This window comes from Suillus subaureus (genome assembly GCF_016647635.1).
Source record: "Suillus subaureus strain MN1 chromosome Unknown BJ212scaffold_17, whole genome shotgun sequence".
Classification (NCBI taxonomy): domain Eukaryota; kingdom Fungi; phylum Basidiomycota; class Agaricomycetes; order Boletales; family Suillaceae; genus Suillus; species Suillus subaureus.
This window is the reverse complement of record NW_024538573.1, coordinates 116808-135093: the sequence shown is the minus strand read 5'-3', so window position 1 is coordinate 135093 and position 18286 is coordinate 116808. Positions and strand designations below refer to the sequence as shown.

The 18286-nt window shown below is 48.0% G+C and overlaps 7 protein-coding genes across 7 annotated transcripts; 3 read left to right on the top strand and 4 right to left on the bottom strand.

Annotated features, from left to right (window-relative positions):
* Positions 1–332: 332 nt before the first annotated feature.
* Positions 333–4847, bottom strand: BJ212DRAFT_1447021 (armadillo-type protein; the record flags this gene model as incomplete). The annotated part of the gene is made up of 19 exons (XM_041338341.1): positions 333–385; positions 436–577; positions 635–937; positions 1152–1253; positions 1303–1368; positions 1423–1580; positions 1629–2070; positions 2121–2201; positions 2253–2438; positions 2491–2562; positions 2614–2724; positions 2774–2975; positions 3029–3421; positions 3477–3604; positions 3665–3949; positions 3999–4259; positions 4313–4521; positions 4581–4664; positions 4835–4847. 19 exons carry the CDS (start codon positions 4845–4847, stop codon positions 333–335), a joined length of 3291 nt encoding a protein of 1096 aa, XP_041192762.1.
* A 603-nt stretch (positions 4848–5450) lies between these two features.
* On the bottom strand, positions 5451–6844 carry BJ212DRAFT_203791 (RNA recognition motif 2-domain-containing protein). Its single transcript, XM_041342628.1, has 4 exons — positions 6242–6844; positions 6103–6187; positions 6002–6052; positions 5451–5950 (listed from the first exon to the last, which is right to left on the bottom strand). The coding sequence occupies exons 1-4, from the start codon at positions 6678–6680 to the stop codon at positions 5581–5583; spliced, it is 945 nt and encodes a 314-aa protein (XP_041192761.1). The 5' UTR covers positions 6681–6844; the 3' UTR covers positions 5451–5580.
* Positions 6845–7325: 481 nt separating this feature from the next.
* Positions 7326–8869, bottom strand: BJ212DRAFT_203821 (uncharacterized protein). The gene is made up of 4 exons (XM_041342629.1): positions 8860–8869; positions 8250–8725; positions 7867–8202; positions 7326–7810 (listed from the first exon to the last, which is right to left on the bottom strand). The coding sequence occupies exons 2-4, from the start codon at positions 8541–8543 to the stop codon at positions 7454–7456; spliced, it is 987 nt and encodes a 328-aa protein (XP_041192760.1). The 5' UTR covers positions 8544–8725; positions 8860–8869; the 3' UTR covers positions 7326–7453.
* Positions 8870–11387: 2518 nt separating this feature from the next.
* BJ212DRAFT_1272102 (uncharacterized protein) lies at positions 11388–11882 on the top strand (the record flags this gene model as incomplete). The annotated part of the gene is made up of 3 exons (XM_041330998.1): positions 11388–11435; positions 11488–11627; positions 11681–11882. 3 exons carry the CDS (start codon positions 11388–11390, stop codon positions 11880–11882), a joined length of 390 nt encoding a protein of 129 aa, XP_041192759.1.
* Positions 11883–11981: 99 nt separating this feature from the next.
* BJ212DRAFT_1447018 (HAD-like domain-containing protein) lies at positions 11982–13006 on the bottom strand (the record flags this gene model as incomplete). The annotated part of the gene is made up of 6 exons (XM_041338340.1): positions 11982–12147; positions 12195–12375; positions 12425–12487; positions 12555–12650; positions 12701–12814; positions 12865–13006. 6 exons carry the CDS (start codon positions 13004–13006, stop codon positions 11982–11984), a joined length of 762 nt encoding a protein of 253 aa, XP_041192758.1.
* Positions 13007–13407: 401 nt separating this feature from the next.
* Positions 13408–15642, top strand: BJ212DRAFT_1504336 (uncharacterized protein; the record flags this gene model as incomplete). Its single annotated transcript, XM_041341607.1, has 8 exons — positions 13408–13577; positions 13667–13841; positions 13892–14070; positions 14120–14314; positions 14370–14571; positions 14626–14739; positions 14786–15274; positions 15332–15642. 8 exons carry the CDS (start codon positions 13408–13410, stop codon positions 15446–15448), a joined length of 1641 nt encoding a protein of 546 aa, XP_041192757.1. The 3' UTR covers positions 15449–15642.
* Position 15643: 1 nt separating this feature from the next.
* Positions 15644–17972, top strand: BJ212DRAFT_203601 (uncharacterized protein). The gene is made up of 13 exons (XM_041342627.1): positions 15644–16069; positions 16123–16288; positions 16340–16454; positions 16510–16531; positions 16591–16754; positions 16807–16855; positions 16907–16918; positions 16974–17084; positions 17137–17186; positions 17244–17303; positions 17353–17429; positions 17486–17611; positions 17668–17972. Exons 1-13 carry the CDS (start codon positions 15755–15757, stop codon positions 17802–17804), a joined length of 1404 nt encoding a protein of 467 aa, XP_041192756.1. The 5' UTR covers positions 15644–15754; the 3' UTR covers positions 17805–17972.
* Positions 17973–18286: the final 314 nt, after the last annotated feature.

Below are 18286 nucleotides of genomic sequence, written 5' to 3'. Positions count from 1 at the left end.
ACATACGTGAAAGTCAACTCCATAATACTGACGAATGTCGGATGATAGACTACAGAGACTAGACAGAAAAAACAAAAGGTGTGTAGCAAGAAACGTGGTTACTATGTGATTTCAGCCAATGTGATAAGGCTTACGGATGGCAGACACGGGCTGAGCGAACAGCCAAGGAAACCGTCAGGTCAGCTTCACAGAGCATGCGAAAATGACAGGGTTGAATGCCGCTGAGGCGGTATGAAACTCGTTCACGAACTGTCGCTACGTAAGAGCGCCGCCGCCGATGCATCGATCTAGGCTGTGGATGAGGCTTGATGCGATAAATGATATAGTTGGTGCTATCCGACATAGCGGATCTTGATTGCACTAGTCCTGTTGCGCACTTCGAGGGCTAAAATACGCGTCAACGTTTGTGTAATATATGTAATTTGTGGATCGAACCTTTCATTTCTTCCGCTTCCTCTCTCTGTTCGTAGTTCAAGACCAAACGTTTGAGATGTTGCTGCTCTACCTTGTCTTGAAGTTGTGCAGATCGCGTGTGTACGGCGAGCGCAGATTCAGCTGGTACAAGAAGATGGCGACCCTACCATCCCATCGTCGGTGAGGACAGAATAGTGAGGCTCGAGACAAAGATGCGCACCTGCTGCTTACTGCCGCGTTTAGTAATGACAGTGAACTGCATCACGGCATCACCGTCCGGATTGTTGTCGCCGCCGCCATCGGCATCGCCCTCATCAGCCCGCTTCTTGCGCAAATTAGGGGCGAGAACGGCAGAATCCCACCAAGCTGTCTTCTTGTCGACCTTTCTGGACTCGGCTGAGGAATCTGTAATGATCTTAGCGAGCTCTTTCTCAAACTCGGCTTCAGCTTCCTCAGATGGTCCGAGGTGCTCTTGTGTGGATAGGACGATAACAGGGTCGGGAGACGAAGTTCGATCTTCATTCTAGGAGGCATGGTCAAATCCTGGTTATTTATTGCACAGATAGGGCTCAGCCAAGCTATCACTTACCGAAGATTCCTGACCAGTCGTATCACCATCCTCTTCGTCTTGTTGTTGAGGCCGTTCACCTTCTTCGTCGCTGTCTTCGCCACTATCCTCACCAGTTGACACTTATTTCAAACTGTGAGTTGAGTGCCCACGACAAAAAGAAGCAAACAAGCGTACAACCAGCGTTCTGCAAAGCGGCATTGAACATATCATCAACAGCCACAGCGGCCTCCTCTATTGTCTTATACATCGTCATCTTGGGCCGGATAGCCTGCAAGCGAATTGAGATTAAGTGTGCTATGCAAAGCAGATCCACTTGCCTCGATTGAATCAGAAAGCATAAAGTCAACGTCCATGGGCAGATCTTCTTTGCATAATACATAGTACTGCAGAGCCATGGTGTAAGCATCATTGCGGATAAAATGTCGAGCAACTTTTACCTGGAAGAAAACAAGGAGATTATCAAGTTTCCGCTTCTGAGTCCCTCGGTCGAAGCACATGCCAACAGTGTCGAGCAAAACGCAAACAAGACGGATGCGGAAAAAGTCATTAGGCATATCCACTTGGCAAGGCTGGCGGGGCAACGGATGACCTTCAGCTGTGAAAGGGCATTAGTCAAGGCATACGAGTCATATCATGTACTAACGATGTCCGAACGTGACCAGCGACCACATAGTATCGAACACCAGGACCGATCCTAACAACCGATAGATATAGAGTTCTCCCAGATATTTTATGGTGGCCACGCGGCGTTGGTTCGTGCTGTAGACGTTCTGTTCCAAACCTCTTCGAATGTCTTCGAGAACTTGGTCCACGACCGATATCGCGAAAGCGGGGTGATAACGTTGGAGGTCGTATGTCAGCATGGCCAACAAATTGATGTTGCTATATTTAATTTTCCAAGGTTTGGTGAAAACTTTATGTAGAGTGCGCTGAATAACTGGATCATCCCAATCAAGCTTGCGAAGGAGCTTAAGGACCTTATCGATGGTCTTCTTAGCTAGAACATCGTATATAAGATGGCGGATGAAAAGTTCCAAAGGAGTGCGCTCCTTTTGTTGTCTCGGAGTTCGTTCCGGTGGGTTACACTGTAATATTTGTATGAGTAAAGTTATTCCGCCAAGTACAATGAACTGACCTGATAGTATGCGTTTTCAAGTAGAAGGATCTGTCTTTGATCGAAGTGCTGCATACTCTGCTTACGCCTCATGAGCTCCAGCTGTAACAAGAACCTTCAGCGACTGTCAGCCTGCACACATTGTAAACTGACCATAGTACCAAATCTCTCCCTAGTCTCGTCACTGCGCAGTAAAAACCGACCGCACCCTTCAAGGAGCATCGAGATGTTTTCGACGTTCGTTCCAGAAAAATCGTCCAAGCATACTTTGAACATGTGGAGGACAAGATGAGAAGGCACGACGCGAAACTTCGTCAAGTTGGACAAATATAATATGTTCTTTCCATATTAATTAGCATAAGGGAATAGAGTGAGCGGATTATTGGTTTACCTTCATGCGAATCTCTGCAAACTCTTTCACCACATTTTTCTTTCGTTGCAAATAGCGGAACTCTTCATCCAGCTTGAAAAACAGCTGTGACATGGGACCTTATCGAGCTGAGATAAAGCTCACCAGTGCCACAAGCTCGGCACCAATGTCCGGCATATATCTGTTCAAAGTTGCCACAAACCTTGCATAATGAGGAAGCAAGTCAGTTCGATTCTTTGGCACAGCATTCAAGAACTACGAAGCTGTCAGTCAATCCGGACCGGGAACGGGCCTTACTGCTAACCTTGATAAGTCTCTTCCTAGCTGCCTTGGAGTTCAAAAATGCGAAATCGATGGCAGCTTGGTCAATCATGGCACGATTTGTTGCGTCGGGGAGGCGTGCAAGCAAAGCAGTAAGCAGCTGCGATGGTCCCTGAGGAGCGAGTTGAGGAGACAACGGGGGACTTGAGGCCTTGGTCGGGGACGTTGGTGTCGGTGTGATTGTACTAAGCAGTATCAGTGACCCTGCAATCTTGAATTAACTGATAGACAGACACACCCATCGGGTTCTTCCTCGCGCATTTCGACTTCGGTATCGTCTTTTCTTCCATTTACTTGATCACCGTCCAGTTTCAGACCTTCCAATTCCTCTTCTAGTTTCTTTGCTTCAGCATCTGCTTTCTCCTTCTCCGCCTTTTCTCTTTCTTCTGTGGCTTCATTATCCTCTTTCTCGTCGCTTTCAATGCCCAAAACTGACTTCGGTACAAAGTCCTTTAGGTCCTGGATATCCTCAAAGAAGCGACGCTCTTCCTCGTCCTCCCATTTGCCCCCAGAATTCACAAGAGGATCTTCTTCATCGCCCGAGACAGCGTTTCCTCCAATTTGGATGGAATCTGACTTCTGGGACACCGTAGGCAATGGCGGCATAGGCAGGTATAGCAGTTCCGAGAGTCTGAGAACAGATACATCAATGGTTGTAACCGCTGGAAGATTGGTTTCAAACCGACGTTTGGCAGCTCGCAAGTAGTTTCTCGTAGCCTTTTGTCATCTTCTCATACGCTTGTTGCCTGTCCTCGAAGATCTCCCCAGACCGGATATATGCTTCATGATTCCTACGATCTTGATCTTGTAGGCGCTGGGAAATGGAGGATTAATATTTTTGGAGAAGGCCCCATATATTTATATATATATATACCTTGTGCTCTATGGTGAGTTTCTTGGAAACGCTGTCGAAATAACCTTCGCACATGCGCTTGAATCGATCACGAATTTCTTGTTCAACAAGTTCCTCGTCTTCATGCAAGAGCGTCGGGAATTCTCCTTGGGTAGCATTCGTAGTTGCTGAAGACAAGGTTCCAGGTTCTGCTTCAGCGGATATCTGCTTGCTCTGAGGAGGCGTCAGGCCCAAATAGGGCCTGGAGTATGACTTCAGAAATATAGAAAGAAGGGGTAGAGATGATAACGTTGGATCATTAGACAACTTGACAGACGTCAGTTATGCCCTAAGCAGTAGTTCATACAGAACCTACCAATTCTCTCAATACTTTCATTATCCATTCACCGCCACTTCGTTTCTGTCCATCAATAATGATTCCGACCAATGCGAGCTCAGAACAGACACGGAGAAGGGGACGCTGGCGAGAAACTCGGGCAGAATCCTCCTTCTCCCGCTGTTCAGGAGGCAACGCAGAGAGGGATGCACGAGATGGGGCTGCAAGTGCGATGGACAAGGATGAAATGAGGGAAGGAGTAAATGCTGCGGGGAAGCGTCTATGGAGAGCTGAAATAACCTGAAATGGTTAAGCTGTCAATATATGCGACGCTAATAAAAGTTCCTTCTCACTTCAACAGCACTCCAAACATCCTTCTCCGTCTTGCATCTCGCAATTCCTTCTAGTGCGGCCCCAGCTATCTCGTCGATGTACTTTTCCAGCGACAACGAGTCTATGTCCTTGAGGATTTGGTCACGCTGATCAGTACCAAGAGACTGGCGCATGCGCTTGATCAAGCCGGTGTGACGCTTCAAAGAGGAGTCCAACTTGGACAATTCCACTGTTGTTCGTAAAATCACAATTAGATGCCTCCGGATGTAAACGAGTGCCATGACTCACCCTGGACGTCCAAGGCAGCGTTCAGCTCCCTAAGCTTTACCCGCTTAGCATGGCGTGCCTTCTCTTCGTCGACTTTAAGGAGTGCTGAATCCATTACTTGCCAAAGATATACTGTCAAGGACTAACATGTACAGAGTACAGCACTAAGCGGAAGCAGCAACGAACTCCTGATTGCCTTTTGAGGACTGAGTACTTCTTATTGGTCGGTTCAATTACTTACTATAGGCCACATCGAGGTCTTTGATTTTGAGCACCTTCTTGGGCCATAGCGGCCACAATTACATAATGTGCTCATAACCATGCAGTAATAATGCGCAAGGAACGTTATAGAGGTGTCAGCTTCTTTACTGTAACCTCAAACGAATTTTATGGAGGCCTAATAATCAGGTCATGCCGCGGTACTTCTAAAGGTCGCTTTGAATTAATTGCCAAGGGTGCTAGCGGCGGCCGCAGGCTGACGCCAAGGACCAACGTACACCGTGATGATACTTAAAAAATCACTGGTACCCAATTTTTGACCAGGAGCGTCCGCCGCGTCACGCTGACACCAGGTAACTTCCGAGTCATGCTCACGATGAGATTGAAATTCACTTTGCCATTTCCCTGCAAATACATGGCAACCACGATACATGTCATTGGAGACTCTGGATCAACAGCTATATGATGAAAGCAGCGTGAGATACAATGCGACGAAAACAACAGCGACAGCTGGCATAAATAGTGTAGCGAAAAAGATATGAACGAAACGCGAGAGAGGGGGAAGTGAATGATGGAATAAATGACGCGTAGGGGAAACAACAAATAGCGTTAGAGCATAAAATAACTCAGGGGATATCGGTACAGCACGTAATATCGCACGATGGATGCATCAGGATGGCGCGAAAGATAACGTATGACACGACTCTGACAATTTCCATCGCGCCCCGGTCTCTTAACAAAGGTGATCAGCCACCTCTAATGGGGGGTGAAGGTCCAAGGAAGATAATATCCCGCCGCGGCCTCAGCCGGATCGCGCGGTGTCCTCAGCCTCAGCTCCGACAAGGGAGGGGAAAGGAACATTATCAGTACCACGTCGACGTCGTCTGTCCTCACCGGAAATACGGGTTGGTGGGTGCCGCAAGTTAGGATTGCCAACATTGGCAGCATTGAGATACCTGTAGTGACTTGCACCGCTGTTGACACCAGGAGGGTACAACGTTCCACGATTGTACGAGCTGCGCTCCTTCCTCCGGATATGTGTGGGCTTAGGAAACTCCTCTGGAAGACCCTGATTCGGCCCGGGTTCGGAGAAGAATATCTTTGGACGCCACTCCTCACGTTCATCCATAATACAGGAGTTCTTAAATTTCTCCACGAGGGCTTCCTTTCCCCTATCATGGGGCTCGACTTAGCAGTGTCAAAGAAAGTGGAGCAAAACGCACTGATAGTTCGCATAGCTCATCTGGAGCACTTTCTCACTCGAGTATATGTTCCTGGACGATAAGGTCAGCACATGTCATTCACCGCATGATACACGTCTTACCACTTCTCATTTAGGCGCACCTTCGCAAAACGTAACAAATCCTGCACCGATATGAAATTGACAAAGGCATAGCCAACGTTGCACCCTGCATTCGCATTATCAGTATTCGCTGAAACTGTTAAAACCGCAAACGACATGCCGTTCTGGAAATCCATCCTCAGGTACAAAAAATCGATTCTCCGAGGACACACTTTGTTGATATACGTGATAAGCTCCTTGTCCGTCATTTTGTTCGGAATATTTTTGACCATCACGGTGGTCCGCGTATCGACACCGAGCTCGATCTTTTTGATGTCTAATTGATTGCCCTCGGGCGGAGCTCGGGATGAGGAATGGGCCAGCGATGGCGGGCGCGTGGCAACAGTGCCTGGCTGAAGCGGAGCGGAAGACGCGGCATATGGAAAGGGATATTCCGCTACTGGGTGCGATGGCTGCGGATAATAAGGCGAGGACGTGTACATGGTCCATGGTTCTAGAACACTGTGTGACTGGAAAGTCACCCAACCACCACTCATGGGATCCCAATATACAGGAGGAGATGACATGGGAGATTGAGGAGGAGCAGGATGCATCGCCATAGTGATAGGGTTTGGGACCGGAGGTGATGTTACCCAAGGTGGCTTGTATTGGGTTTACATCGAATGGAGCACCATGATAATACTCCGTTGTGTAATATGTCGGCAGATGTGGCGCCGTGCTCGTCGCTGCTTGAGTTAAGCCAGAAGCATCAGCGACTTCTTGCTCGTGATCATACATGCTATGATTTCGATGATCTGCATCAAATAGCTTCTGATGAGAATGACCGCGAGTAGAATCGAATAGCAGGTAATTGGAACTGCGCCTGCCGTACTGTCCCTGAGTGACAGAGGCGTCAATGATGTTGATATCAGTGGATTCACCGCGGCTATGAGAATGATTGGGGTGAATGTCGTGAGGCCCTGCTGTGGATCTCCTTCTGCCTTTCAACACTTGACTACCGGCGGTATTGTCACGCGAATCGAAAATGGGTTGCTCGCGCTCTGGATAGTACCCACTTGCACCGACGTCATTCAAGACGGGGAATGGAATTGCAGCTGGGTTAGACGTGGCTTGTGACTGCGATAAATAAGTAGTTGCCGTAGGTGTCTTCGGCTCCGCGGCATGTTCGCCCCCGATTTCGCATTCCCTACTAAATGACGAGGGTTCCTTCTGGGCTTCTGTGCAATGATCGCGTAAGGATGCCCTGCTGAAAAGACGAAGTTCCAGGCTATCCACGACACGTCCGTCTAGCTCTTCCCAAGCTGCGTCCGCATCTCGGACATCAAAATATTCCGCTAGAAAAATCTAGGTCGTTTAAAAGGTTAACGACTTATCAATTATGGGAAGGATGACGTCGGAAACTGAGTGGTCGAAAGGGAAGCCCGTACGTGGTAGGCCCAAAGTGCACGCTACAGGCTAATTGCAGGAAGTGGATAACGAAACACAGACAAGAATGGGCAAATGATGAGAGACTTGCCTGAGTAGAGCTCTCGATGTCTTCGACGTTAATGCAGTTGAAGGCTTTAACGTCCCCATATTTTTCCAACACACTCCTGATTTTGACCGGAATGGCAAAATGCCTCCGGGTGCGAGAAGTAGAAAAATCGGGAGTGGGCGAAGTATCATTAACGGATATGCAGAACACGCCCTCTGTCTGTGTCATGAAGACGGGAGACAAGGCGCCCAGAAGCTTACCGCAAGCGTTGTATTAGCAAACTATGGACATTAATGACGAGATGCCCTTACCTCTGCACAATGACCAGTTTCCGCAAGACGGCATGTTAACGCCTCTTGCCAAGCGACACCAGTAGCTTGCACACTCGGGATGACCTTACTATCATCTTGCATCCGTTTAGACGCCCTTGACTCGATGATACGTTTGGCACGTTCAGCATCGCGTACGTCATAAAATGCAACTATAAAATCCCGATTTTCCGGACTCCTGCGGAAAATTTTCTGGATCGGTTTTGACGCAAAGCGGCGCATGGAACGCGCCATAGGGCTAGTGATGCTAGGAGACGAAATACTCTTGAAATATTGAGCAATGACGTCCTCGGATAGATCACTGGGTGCATTTCCGATCTACATGGAACTTAGTATAGCTCTGAACAGTCCTAAAAAGTGCTTACGATCAGAAACCTGCTGTGCTGATTACTCTCGGGACCAGAATCAGCGAGGGTGAGACCCTTGAGATCAGTAATGGGAATGTTGGGGTCTGTGGATTCATGATCGGTGCCATCACTCTGAAGAGATGATGATGGCGTGAGAGGTGGCGTGAGGTAATGACTTGTTGCCGTAGGCTTCCTAGTATAAGCCTTTGAACGACTAGTATCCTTGCTAGTAGAGGGCTGCGGGGGTATTGGAGAAGCCGAATTACGCAAGTTCGATGATTGCGGGGGAGCCACGTGGCGAGATGTAACCATCTCTCGCGGACTTGGTCTATAGCAAGGGGTGAGTGATATTGAAATAATGATGCCCGGCTTAGGAAGGTGCTCGGCTCACCGTAAATTGGGAAGGGAAGGCGATGGTTGGAGTCGCGGGGGTCTAGTCGAGCACTCTCTCGTAGTGCGCTCGAAGAGAGACATGGTGGACGTTGTGAGAAGGACTGGAAAGGTTGTTTTCGTGTGGAGATAGACGTTTATAAGAAATGTGAATGAGAAGGTGGTTGAAAAGGAAGAAACGGAGAAAGGAGAGCCTGAAAGACGAAATTGATATAATGACTTGCTCAGATTGACGTACAGAGAATCATTATAAGACGTCGAAGGCTCGTGGAGTCGCCGTGAAGCTCACGCGGGAGATGATTTAAAAAAAAGAAGGAAGCGCTTGACCTGACCTGGTCAGACCGTGCTCTCCACGGGGAATTGAAAGGGTTGCAACGTTGCAGGCTTTGTATTTGAAGGAATAGCAAAAATGAAATAACGACAATCCGGAATGCACAGCAAATGAGATGGGACAATCACCAAAAATTGCAAAACAGCCCTCTACGGGAGAAGGCGCCAAAGATCCTCCAGCGACCGAATTCTCTGTCAGGACAACAAATCAAGAAGCAGAAGAAAAGATATGACAGACGATCCACTGCGACGCATTTTCCTTCTCAGATTGAACATGGTGAGCTCGTTAACTTTCGATTAGATCGTGGATTAAACATCTAAAAGTTTGGTAAACCGTGGAATGGCCGAGTGAAAGAAACAACTCATTTGCTGCAAATCGTGTGACTTTCCATTAGGATCTCCGGTGGCCAGGCCACTTACGATAAAGAAGACCCAAGAGTACCTTCATGTGTACGATACTTCCGGAGACTTGGTTATTCCAGTTCACAACCCTCACAATAGATCAGGAAGGCGATCCCATTGCGCCATCAATCCATCACCCCGTATGTCTTCATCCCACAGTCCGCGATCTTGCGAAAGAGTTTCAAGTTAAGTGGTTGTTCAGCCTCGCGGAGACCACCGGCTTCGGCGACCTACTTGAAATATCACGTTTCGAGTCTGCGTTCAAGCAAAATATTCCACATGTTCTCGCCGCTCTGTTTTGGCGGCCGGCTCCACCACCTGGCTCCCACGAGACGCTTAATATCGGTTGGTCAGGAGACCTGTTCAGCGCTGAGGAGAATATTAATTCGGAAACACGGCTACCTGAGAACAACGTACAAGCACAACGAGCCATTAGATGTTCTCTAAGATCAAGATTTGAAAGAATTTCCATCCGAAGCCAAGCTTCGCAGCCGTCAGCGGTGTGATCCGAGACGTTGAGACCCTGTGCTCCACGTTCAACTTGGCCGTTCAGTCCTTTATCCTGAAGGAAATACAGTGCTTGTTAGTGAGGATTTTCACGCGACACAAAATCATACCCGTACATCTCATCGTGGCCTCCTCAGTTCTTCGTGCTAAACGTTTAATGACATCGTGTCCTACGAGCGGAACCGGGATTCCGGATTTCACTCTGAGCTTGTCTGAGCTCTTTCTGAGTTCAGAACATTTCACAAAACCAGACTGCTTAGCAACCCGCGTTCAAATTTCCTCTTCTCATTTCTATTAGCTGTAAATGTGACTTTGTAAGGGCAACCCAGACTTCCCTAGGACAAGATCGACAGACGTTCCTCCTTCTATAAATGTGAGTCGCTTCACCGTTGTACATGGTCCATGAACAAGGTCTTTCGTTATTTGCAGTGTTCACCTATGCATTTGTTGCCAAAGCTCCTGCAACCTGGCTTCATTACACGCAGCCCCTTCCTCGGCCAATGATTCCGCTGTCCTCTGGCACATCGCGGGCGACGGGGTCCCACAACCTACTCCCATTTTTGCAATCGGCACTTTCCTATTATTAATCTCCCACCTCGGGCGTAAATCAAATCAACGTGTCCTAACGATATGCGGATGGGTAGCGAACACCGATACGATCGCGTCAGTTCGGCTGATTCGTGTGTGCTTCGCGATATCTACGAATAGCGTGGTCACACCTGCACTTGTGCGCGTGTCGAGGTAAGCGGGGCATAGGCTAGTACTTGTATTGCATGGAACTTACACACCAGATGATCTGCTCCTAACTTATGATAGTGACACCCTAGAATCTCATATCATATAAAGATCCTGGCATGCTTCGTCCGAGTCTCGCATGCTTTGATACTCCTTAGTCACTAAATTGTCGGCGACACTTCGAATCATCAATGCATCATTTTTGTTTACCTGGGATGGTTTTTGATAAGGTTCTAAGACGGATCAGGCCTCAGGGATTGGTTGCTGTGCCATTCTACGTTCGAACACACGTACATGGAAGCTCCAAAGGTCATGAATGCCGTTTAATTCGGTATAACAAGCTATCCATACTAGTACTGGTATACCTAGTCGATTTCGAGGACAAGCTAGTACTAGCTTTACAGTGCATAGAGGATGCCTCGACGGGTGCATGATGCCGCGCAGTGCCTCGCACGGATCAATCCATGTTACGATCGCTCCAGGGTCTGATCAAATGGCAATATTTTTGCACCATGCCTCCTCGGAAAACAAGAAGGAAACACATTTGTTTTCCTGTGTAGTTATGATATCAGAGGATTAATATTCAAACTTCTTCTCCTCGAGCTTGCCTACTTCTGGAAGTTACTTTGTTTTCCGGCCCCGGACCGACTCTGAAAACGTGGGAATGTTTTACTACGGCAATTCTCTTCAGAGTTGTCTGCGCCGGTGCGTTTGACTTGGCAAAGACGGTGAACAGCACGACCGCGCTTCCTGAGACCGTACCTTTACCCTCGAACTTCCGACTGCGTCAAGATGCCACTCTACCAAATGTTCTGCATTGCCAGTCATCTTAGGGAATACGTGAGTCGCATTCTAGATTTAGTGGAATTTACATCTCACGACTATGAAATAGAAACACATAAAAGACCTGGTGACCATGTCTGCCACTCATGTGATGAATGAAGGCGGTGTAGTGCGAAATATTCAGTTCAATGGAACACAGACGCTTCCCGAACGAATGCGTCGCCATAAACAATATTATACCGTTGGAGAGTGAGTCTCGAGTACTCTGTGTCGAGCTCATCGTGACATCGCCGTTTTACTAGCTATTGGACGATGCATTTTGACACCTCGCCTCGCACACTACGCACACTGGCTGGAATGATGCGCCGAGATCATCGCGTCATAAGATGGACAATGTTGAAGTTGGGTGAGAAGGCGGAAGATGTGGTCACTTCACCTGAGCAGACGGTGGAACGCCATTTACCGACATCACCGAGCAAAACCAGCACTCATTGGTCCTTGTGACGCGTTTCTGATATCTTATTCACTTTCTGGGCTAGAACATTCTATAGAGTCAATTTCGTGTTTTTGAAGACTCTAGCCCAGCCAACGACAGACGAGCTCTCAAGTAGTTTGTTGTTCTACCCACTTTACCACCCCCCATAGGTCATTCACTACCTGTACACCTTGGAGATTTTCACCTTCCTCCTTGTGTTCACCATCGCCTTCCGGCCCAGCCCTGCGCAGCAGCAGGGCATGCATTCCAGCAGCCCGAGCGCCATGATAATCACTAAAAGAAATCCGAAATGAGGTGACCTTGTGAACGTTAGGACATACCTTTCAAGTTCATCTCCTACGTGAACACCGTCCTGCATCTCCATCGGGACTAACTGAGGCTGCATGCTGGACGCAAGTGCAAGACGAAATATTTTGGCATCCGGTTTCTCTATTCCCACAGCCTCGCTGAGAAGAATTGAGTCGAGGTACGGAGCAACTTCAAGATCCTTCAATACGGATACTGCAAGGCAAATTAGCTAATACGGAAATGAAGCTTCTAGAAAACATACGCATGCGTGTGTCCGTGTTGCTGATCAGCGCTGTACGAACATTCATTTCATGTAGTCGCCTCACTACGTAGCAAGCCGAAGCATAGCCATGAGCACGCGCTGTCAAAGAGGGGCCCGAGTGTGTACATACGTACAGAGAGGGAGTCGTGGAAGAGTTTATAACCCTGTCGAGAACTGAATCTTTCCATTAGACTGGGAACGATTAGCGGCAATGAAGAGTCTACAGCTAGAAGGTGGTCGTTAGACTTCCACAAGGATGCTGACTGGGCATAGAACCTTGTGGGTTGGCACCAGCTCCGATGGCTGTTCGCTTGATGACTTCAGACCACCACCCTTCAGCACCAGAATCCCCCTGATACGCGGGGTTTTCCTTTTGTACCTGGGTTAGCGCTAAGGGAACTGAGGCCAATGACTTGTCTGGGAGAAAGTTATTGACATACCAACTTTAAATGACTGTTTGAGCAGTCTTGGCTCAAGGACGCCAAGATATGGTGCAAAGGTTTGCGAGTACTGGACGTAAATTGGTAACCTAGGTGTTACGAGCGTATGCAAGGCATCAAATGTCACCAGCCTGATAATCATCTTGCTGTCGCAGTAGCACAGAACATAGAGCAATAAATTTAAAAGTGATTAGAGAAATAGAGTTGGCTTTTATGGGTGCTACTGCCAGTGTGGGACGCGAGCACTGCCAGCTACAGCTGTAGTACAATCGGCTGGGAACGCTTACTATGGCTTAGGGCAATTCCCCGTTCTCTCCTCCACGATTTTTGACTTACTTAAATCCTCAAGGACTCTCAATCTCCGGTCTGACTAGGGTTTACATCAAGCTGTTGTTGGCCAGAACTGACTCTGAGACAGAGTGTTTGTGTTCTGATTAATCGCCACGAGTCGTATTCAGGCTCCACTGCTCATCCAGCTGTTGACACGCAGCAGGCGTCAACATCGAGGCACAACCCCGTTCCTTTTGCTCTCCAACGTTCATCATGTCAGAGGCGCTCGCCATCGATGCTCAGTCTCTAAGAAGAACTCAGTCCACTGGCGATATCCACCCACCGTCAAGAGCCCGCCTTTCAACGTCACATCATCACTCCGAACATGACGGGAGGAATTTCAATGTTAGTTCGTCACCAATTGCGGAAGGGACCGCTGAGGAGTGAGTAGTATCCTGCTCAGTACAAAAGTCCCTTTGATCGATGTTTATCTCTACTATAGTACTCCCCGCAACACCTGGTTTACGCCCAGCACAACAATCCCTACAGGGCAACAACAAAGTAGAAGATCCTCCACTTCCACTTCTCAACCACACCTTTCCTTAATCCCGAGAGTCAAAGCCTTCTTTGGGTTTGGTCCTGATGCATCTAGAACACGTAAAGCTCTCGTATCAGTCGTGTGGTCGTTGGTGTATGGTTTCATTCAAGTCTGTCGACTTTCTCCAACTCAAAGACTAAACTGAATTATATTGTTTAGGTTGCGGCTATCATCGCCGTGCTGGGTGTAGCCTCTGTAGTCACTAGTCCAACGGAGGGAAATGTCCATCAGATCAATGCTTGTGGGCGGCCGCTCGTTGCCTGGAATTGCATTTGGATAGTGAAGGTTTGTTTGTCATCCACCCTGGCGTATTGGAATTTTGTTAGAATCCGAAAGGCGTGAGTTGCATGGACTCTATCTATTTGGTGCCTGATAAAACGGAAACAGGGAGGGTGCAGGGAGACCAGGTGATCCTGAGTCCGGTGATCGTTCCCGAACGTCTAATGATGGGGGACCTCATCGTAGCGACCCCCCGAGTCGTCGTCGACAGAGAGATCCTCATAGACGGGCCAGGAATGCAAGTTCCGGTGGCACTCCAAATCAAGAAGAGCCATCACCACCATATTCTTATCTTTACGCGCGGTATGCATCAACTTCTTTTACAACCCTGTGAACATAAGAGTAACCCTTGTGCCAGCTTGTCACTCCTTTCATCCATGCTCACTTTGACATGGTTCCTAACCGCGCATATTTTGGAATACACATCCGTTAACTCATGTCGACTTTCTTCGCCCCTCGTTTGGTGGCTTACTTTTGGGATTTTGTGCACAATGTATTTCCTGGTTCTCGAGGTCTTGGTTTTCGGTTTTCTTGTTTTCATGGTTTTGCCTTTCATTATGGTCAGTCCAGCTCTTTTTCGTCCTGTCCACGCACCGATAGGCGTCCCTCTGCAGCTTTTCTACAGTATTATCCTATTATGCCTTGGTCGTCACCCACTCCAAAACCCTCACTATATCAAGCCCGAAATCGACAAGCTTCCCAAAGCTATTGTCGAACGTATCCCTCTAGTCATCTACATCCCTCCTCCACCAGAAGACGACTGGAAAGGCACAGCCGATCTCTTTGCCAAAACCTGTGCATAGTTATCCACCCAAAGCACCAGCCTCGCGGACGCCAAGGAGGCGATTTGCTTTCTTTCACCGTAGATCCACCAAGTCCGAACAAGGCGCTGAGATCCGTGACGGCAAACAGAGCGTGAAGTCGGAGGTCAAAGATCCAGAAACTTGGGAAGATAACTGGGAGCAATGTAAGTATCCTTTTGTCCGATTGGAGGGCAACCGAGCTGCCTGCGCCATCTGTTTGATGGACTTCGAGGAACCAAAACGACTTTCCGCTGCTGCAGAGGCAAGCACGATGGAGAAGAGTGAAGAACAAGCTGCGGTTACGCTCACCGAAGACAATCCGCCCCGCCAGCGTGAGGAGGAAGTTGAAATACCAGTGGAACGTATTACTGAAGAAGAAAGAGGTGGCCTCCCTCGCCTTGAAGACGCGGGAGTGGGTCCGCAACCCCTTCGACTGCTTGCTTGCGGCCACGTGTTCCATGTGCGCTTATTCAGTTGCTACCTCACTTTGTTCGTAACTGACTTGTCATCATGACAGAAAACATGCATCGACCCTTGGTTAACTGACGTGTCAGGCCGATGTCCGGTGTGCCAGCGACCTGTCGAGCTGGATGACATGGAACCGAAGAAGTCGAAGCGGGGACGTCGCTCATGACCGCATACGCATTCGGCTTTCCAAATTCCGCAAATTTAGTGGTTTCGGTTTGTGGGTGACGAACTACTACTGTAGGCACCGATGTACATCATACATTGCATTGTATATTCATTGGACAATATTGATTTCTGCGAGCCTGCAGAGCTTGCAGGTTAATTCCGATATATTGTGCCAAGAATTGCGTGCGTCAGCTGACTAACGCCCAATGACAAATGTCGTGTATAATCCGATGTCAGACGTTCGACACAGTGAATAAAAGGCTTCCTCGCGTCTTCCATGCAATGATGCATAATTCCCTGAAACAATATGTCTGAGTCCTACAGTCAAGAGAACTCATATCAAGAGCGCATGATCGATAAATCGGAGGCTGGCACTTCCGCGCATCATGCAACAGCGCCAGTCATAACCCCTATCATCTTACCTGACGCCGAGGACAAACCATTCTCACATGGCCTTTTCGACAAGGATCCAGGGACGACTGCTGCAAGAAAAGGCTGGTTAAAGATCAGCATTCTTGGTGTACTCGTTCTTTTCGTTATGATTTGGGGCATTCTACCCATTTATTGGGCTGCTCTTGGTCGGTCGTACAATAACATTCACAACCTATCCGGATATGTAGTGGTAAGACTTTTTTGCATCACGACTTGGCGCGTGTTGATGTTGGCCATGTGCAGGACTTTGATGGAGGTGAAATTGGGCAAGCAGTGAGGCAGGCATTCAGGGACACAACTGGTCCGCAACAAATGTCTTGGCTGATATTGGATGCAGCGCAATTTCCTGGTGGGCCAGATGAGGTGGCCCAGGCTCTACTTGATCATAGATGCTGGGCGGCTGTTACTGGTACGTATTTCCAAGTCCAGCCCGTCATACCATTACTGAAGCGAGAACTAGTCAATCCCCAGGCTTCAACTAACTTGAATGCGTCGATCAATACAGCCGATGCATCGTATAACGCGACCCAAGCCGTGACCGCATACCTTACAAGTGGTCGCAATGAGAATATATAGTCAGTCGTTCCCTTCCTTACGTTTGTTCCACGTCTCATCGTAGCATGGTTATAGCCGAGCCGACATCACCCCACAAGCAAGTCACCGATTCTAGGCATCCCAACGAAGTCACTAACAAGCAATATGCTTCAACAGGTCACCTCAATACTGACCATCGTATCACACACATTTGCACTTTTCTCCTCCCAACGTTTAGCGTCGAGGTCAGATATCTCGACACTCCTCCAAATTGCGCCTCAACTGGTAATTCAACCACTGGCTTTCACCATTCATGACATAAGGCCGTTCAATGTCCCTGTGTACGTACTGTGGTTTGTGATGCTTGTCACCTCAAGTTGATGAGTTATACAGGGCCGCCGCGGTAGATTACGTTGGACTTATCTACCTCCTGATTTTGGCGGTACGTTCACGACCTTGCTGAAAGAAATATGTCTCACTCTCCCATTTCTAGTTTGTGTTGACGGTGCGACATTTACGATGGTTCTGGACAATGTTCGCTGATATGGCATGATGATTAGAACCAACTTTTGGCGGCTCGCGTGGAATCTGGATTTGAGAAGCGTTTGAGGTTGCGACCTCTCATCCTTCTCCGCCTGCTATGGCCGGTCACTCTTTACTTCTTTGTTTCTGTATGGTATTTTACCGATTTCCTGACGATTGACTAACATGTGGCATTTATAGCTAATGTATTCTTTGTTAAGTTTGGCGTTCGGAGTGCCATTTAGCAGGAAGTGAGTGTCATATCTTTTAGTGCTAGGATTGCGATCTGACATTGGGATCTTTCAAAGTTTTGGGCATGCAGGTTTTCTCATCTATTGGATGATGTCGTGGTGCAGCATGTCCGCCTTGTGAGTTGTCAACAACAATGAAGCGATCCAGATGCTCACCAGTAATTAGGGGCCTCGCTATCGAATCTATGATCACCCTCCTCACTATAAAATTCATTCCGATATTTCTTATCCTGTGGATAATATGTCCGTTTTCTCTTCTAGTCCCGATGCTGTTCGCTGACTCGCACTGGATGATACAGCTAATGTATCTGTTGCCTTTTATCCGATAGAAGTGTTGCCTGCCGTCTTTCGCTATGGCTTTGCGATGCCATTCTACAATGTTTCAAGCACAGTTCGGACGATTATTTTTGACACCAAGAACGAGAGTATGTATCCTCAGCCTGTCAATGTTGAACGTCCCTGACGAGAACTTGTCACTCAGTCGGACTAAATTTCGGTATCCAATTCTCGTGGATTCTAATCTCTTGTATCACCCTTCCAATATTTCAATGGCTCGTCAGACGACGACAAATTAAGGCCTTAGAAGCATCCCAAAGAGCTGCGCGAGAGAAGGCATGATGTGTGGATATCCGTATCTTTTGTTCCAGACTGCTGGCCAGGGGGTGAATACTTGGAACACACAAGCCTCGTTCCGGACTAGTACTATATAGTAATGTCACATATCAATGAAGTCTACATTCAAAGTACTGTACATTCTAATATGCTAATTTGATGCACTCGCACTAGAATGTGAGGTCGTGTGCCCCCAGTTATTTGTGCGCGCTTGTGGACGAAACAAACATACGCGCTCGAGACATGTCAGTCACGTGCTTGGAAAGTCAATGAGAAAGGAGTATTATATACTTAGCTCTCATCGCAAAATACTAAATAGCGAGGTCCGGCTTGTACGGGCGTGCCTTAAACTCAGCATTAGAGCGCCCTTGTTCTAAAAGAGCCCATACATCGAGTCATCTGTGAGTGGGAAGTAAATCGTTGATAGGTGGATATTAATCATGCTGTGTCGATGCTGTAAACTATTGGATAACGTCATCCAAATTCGA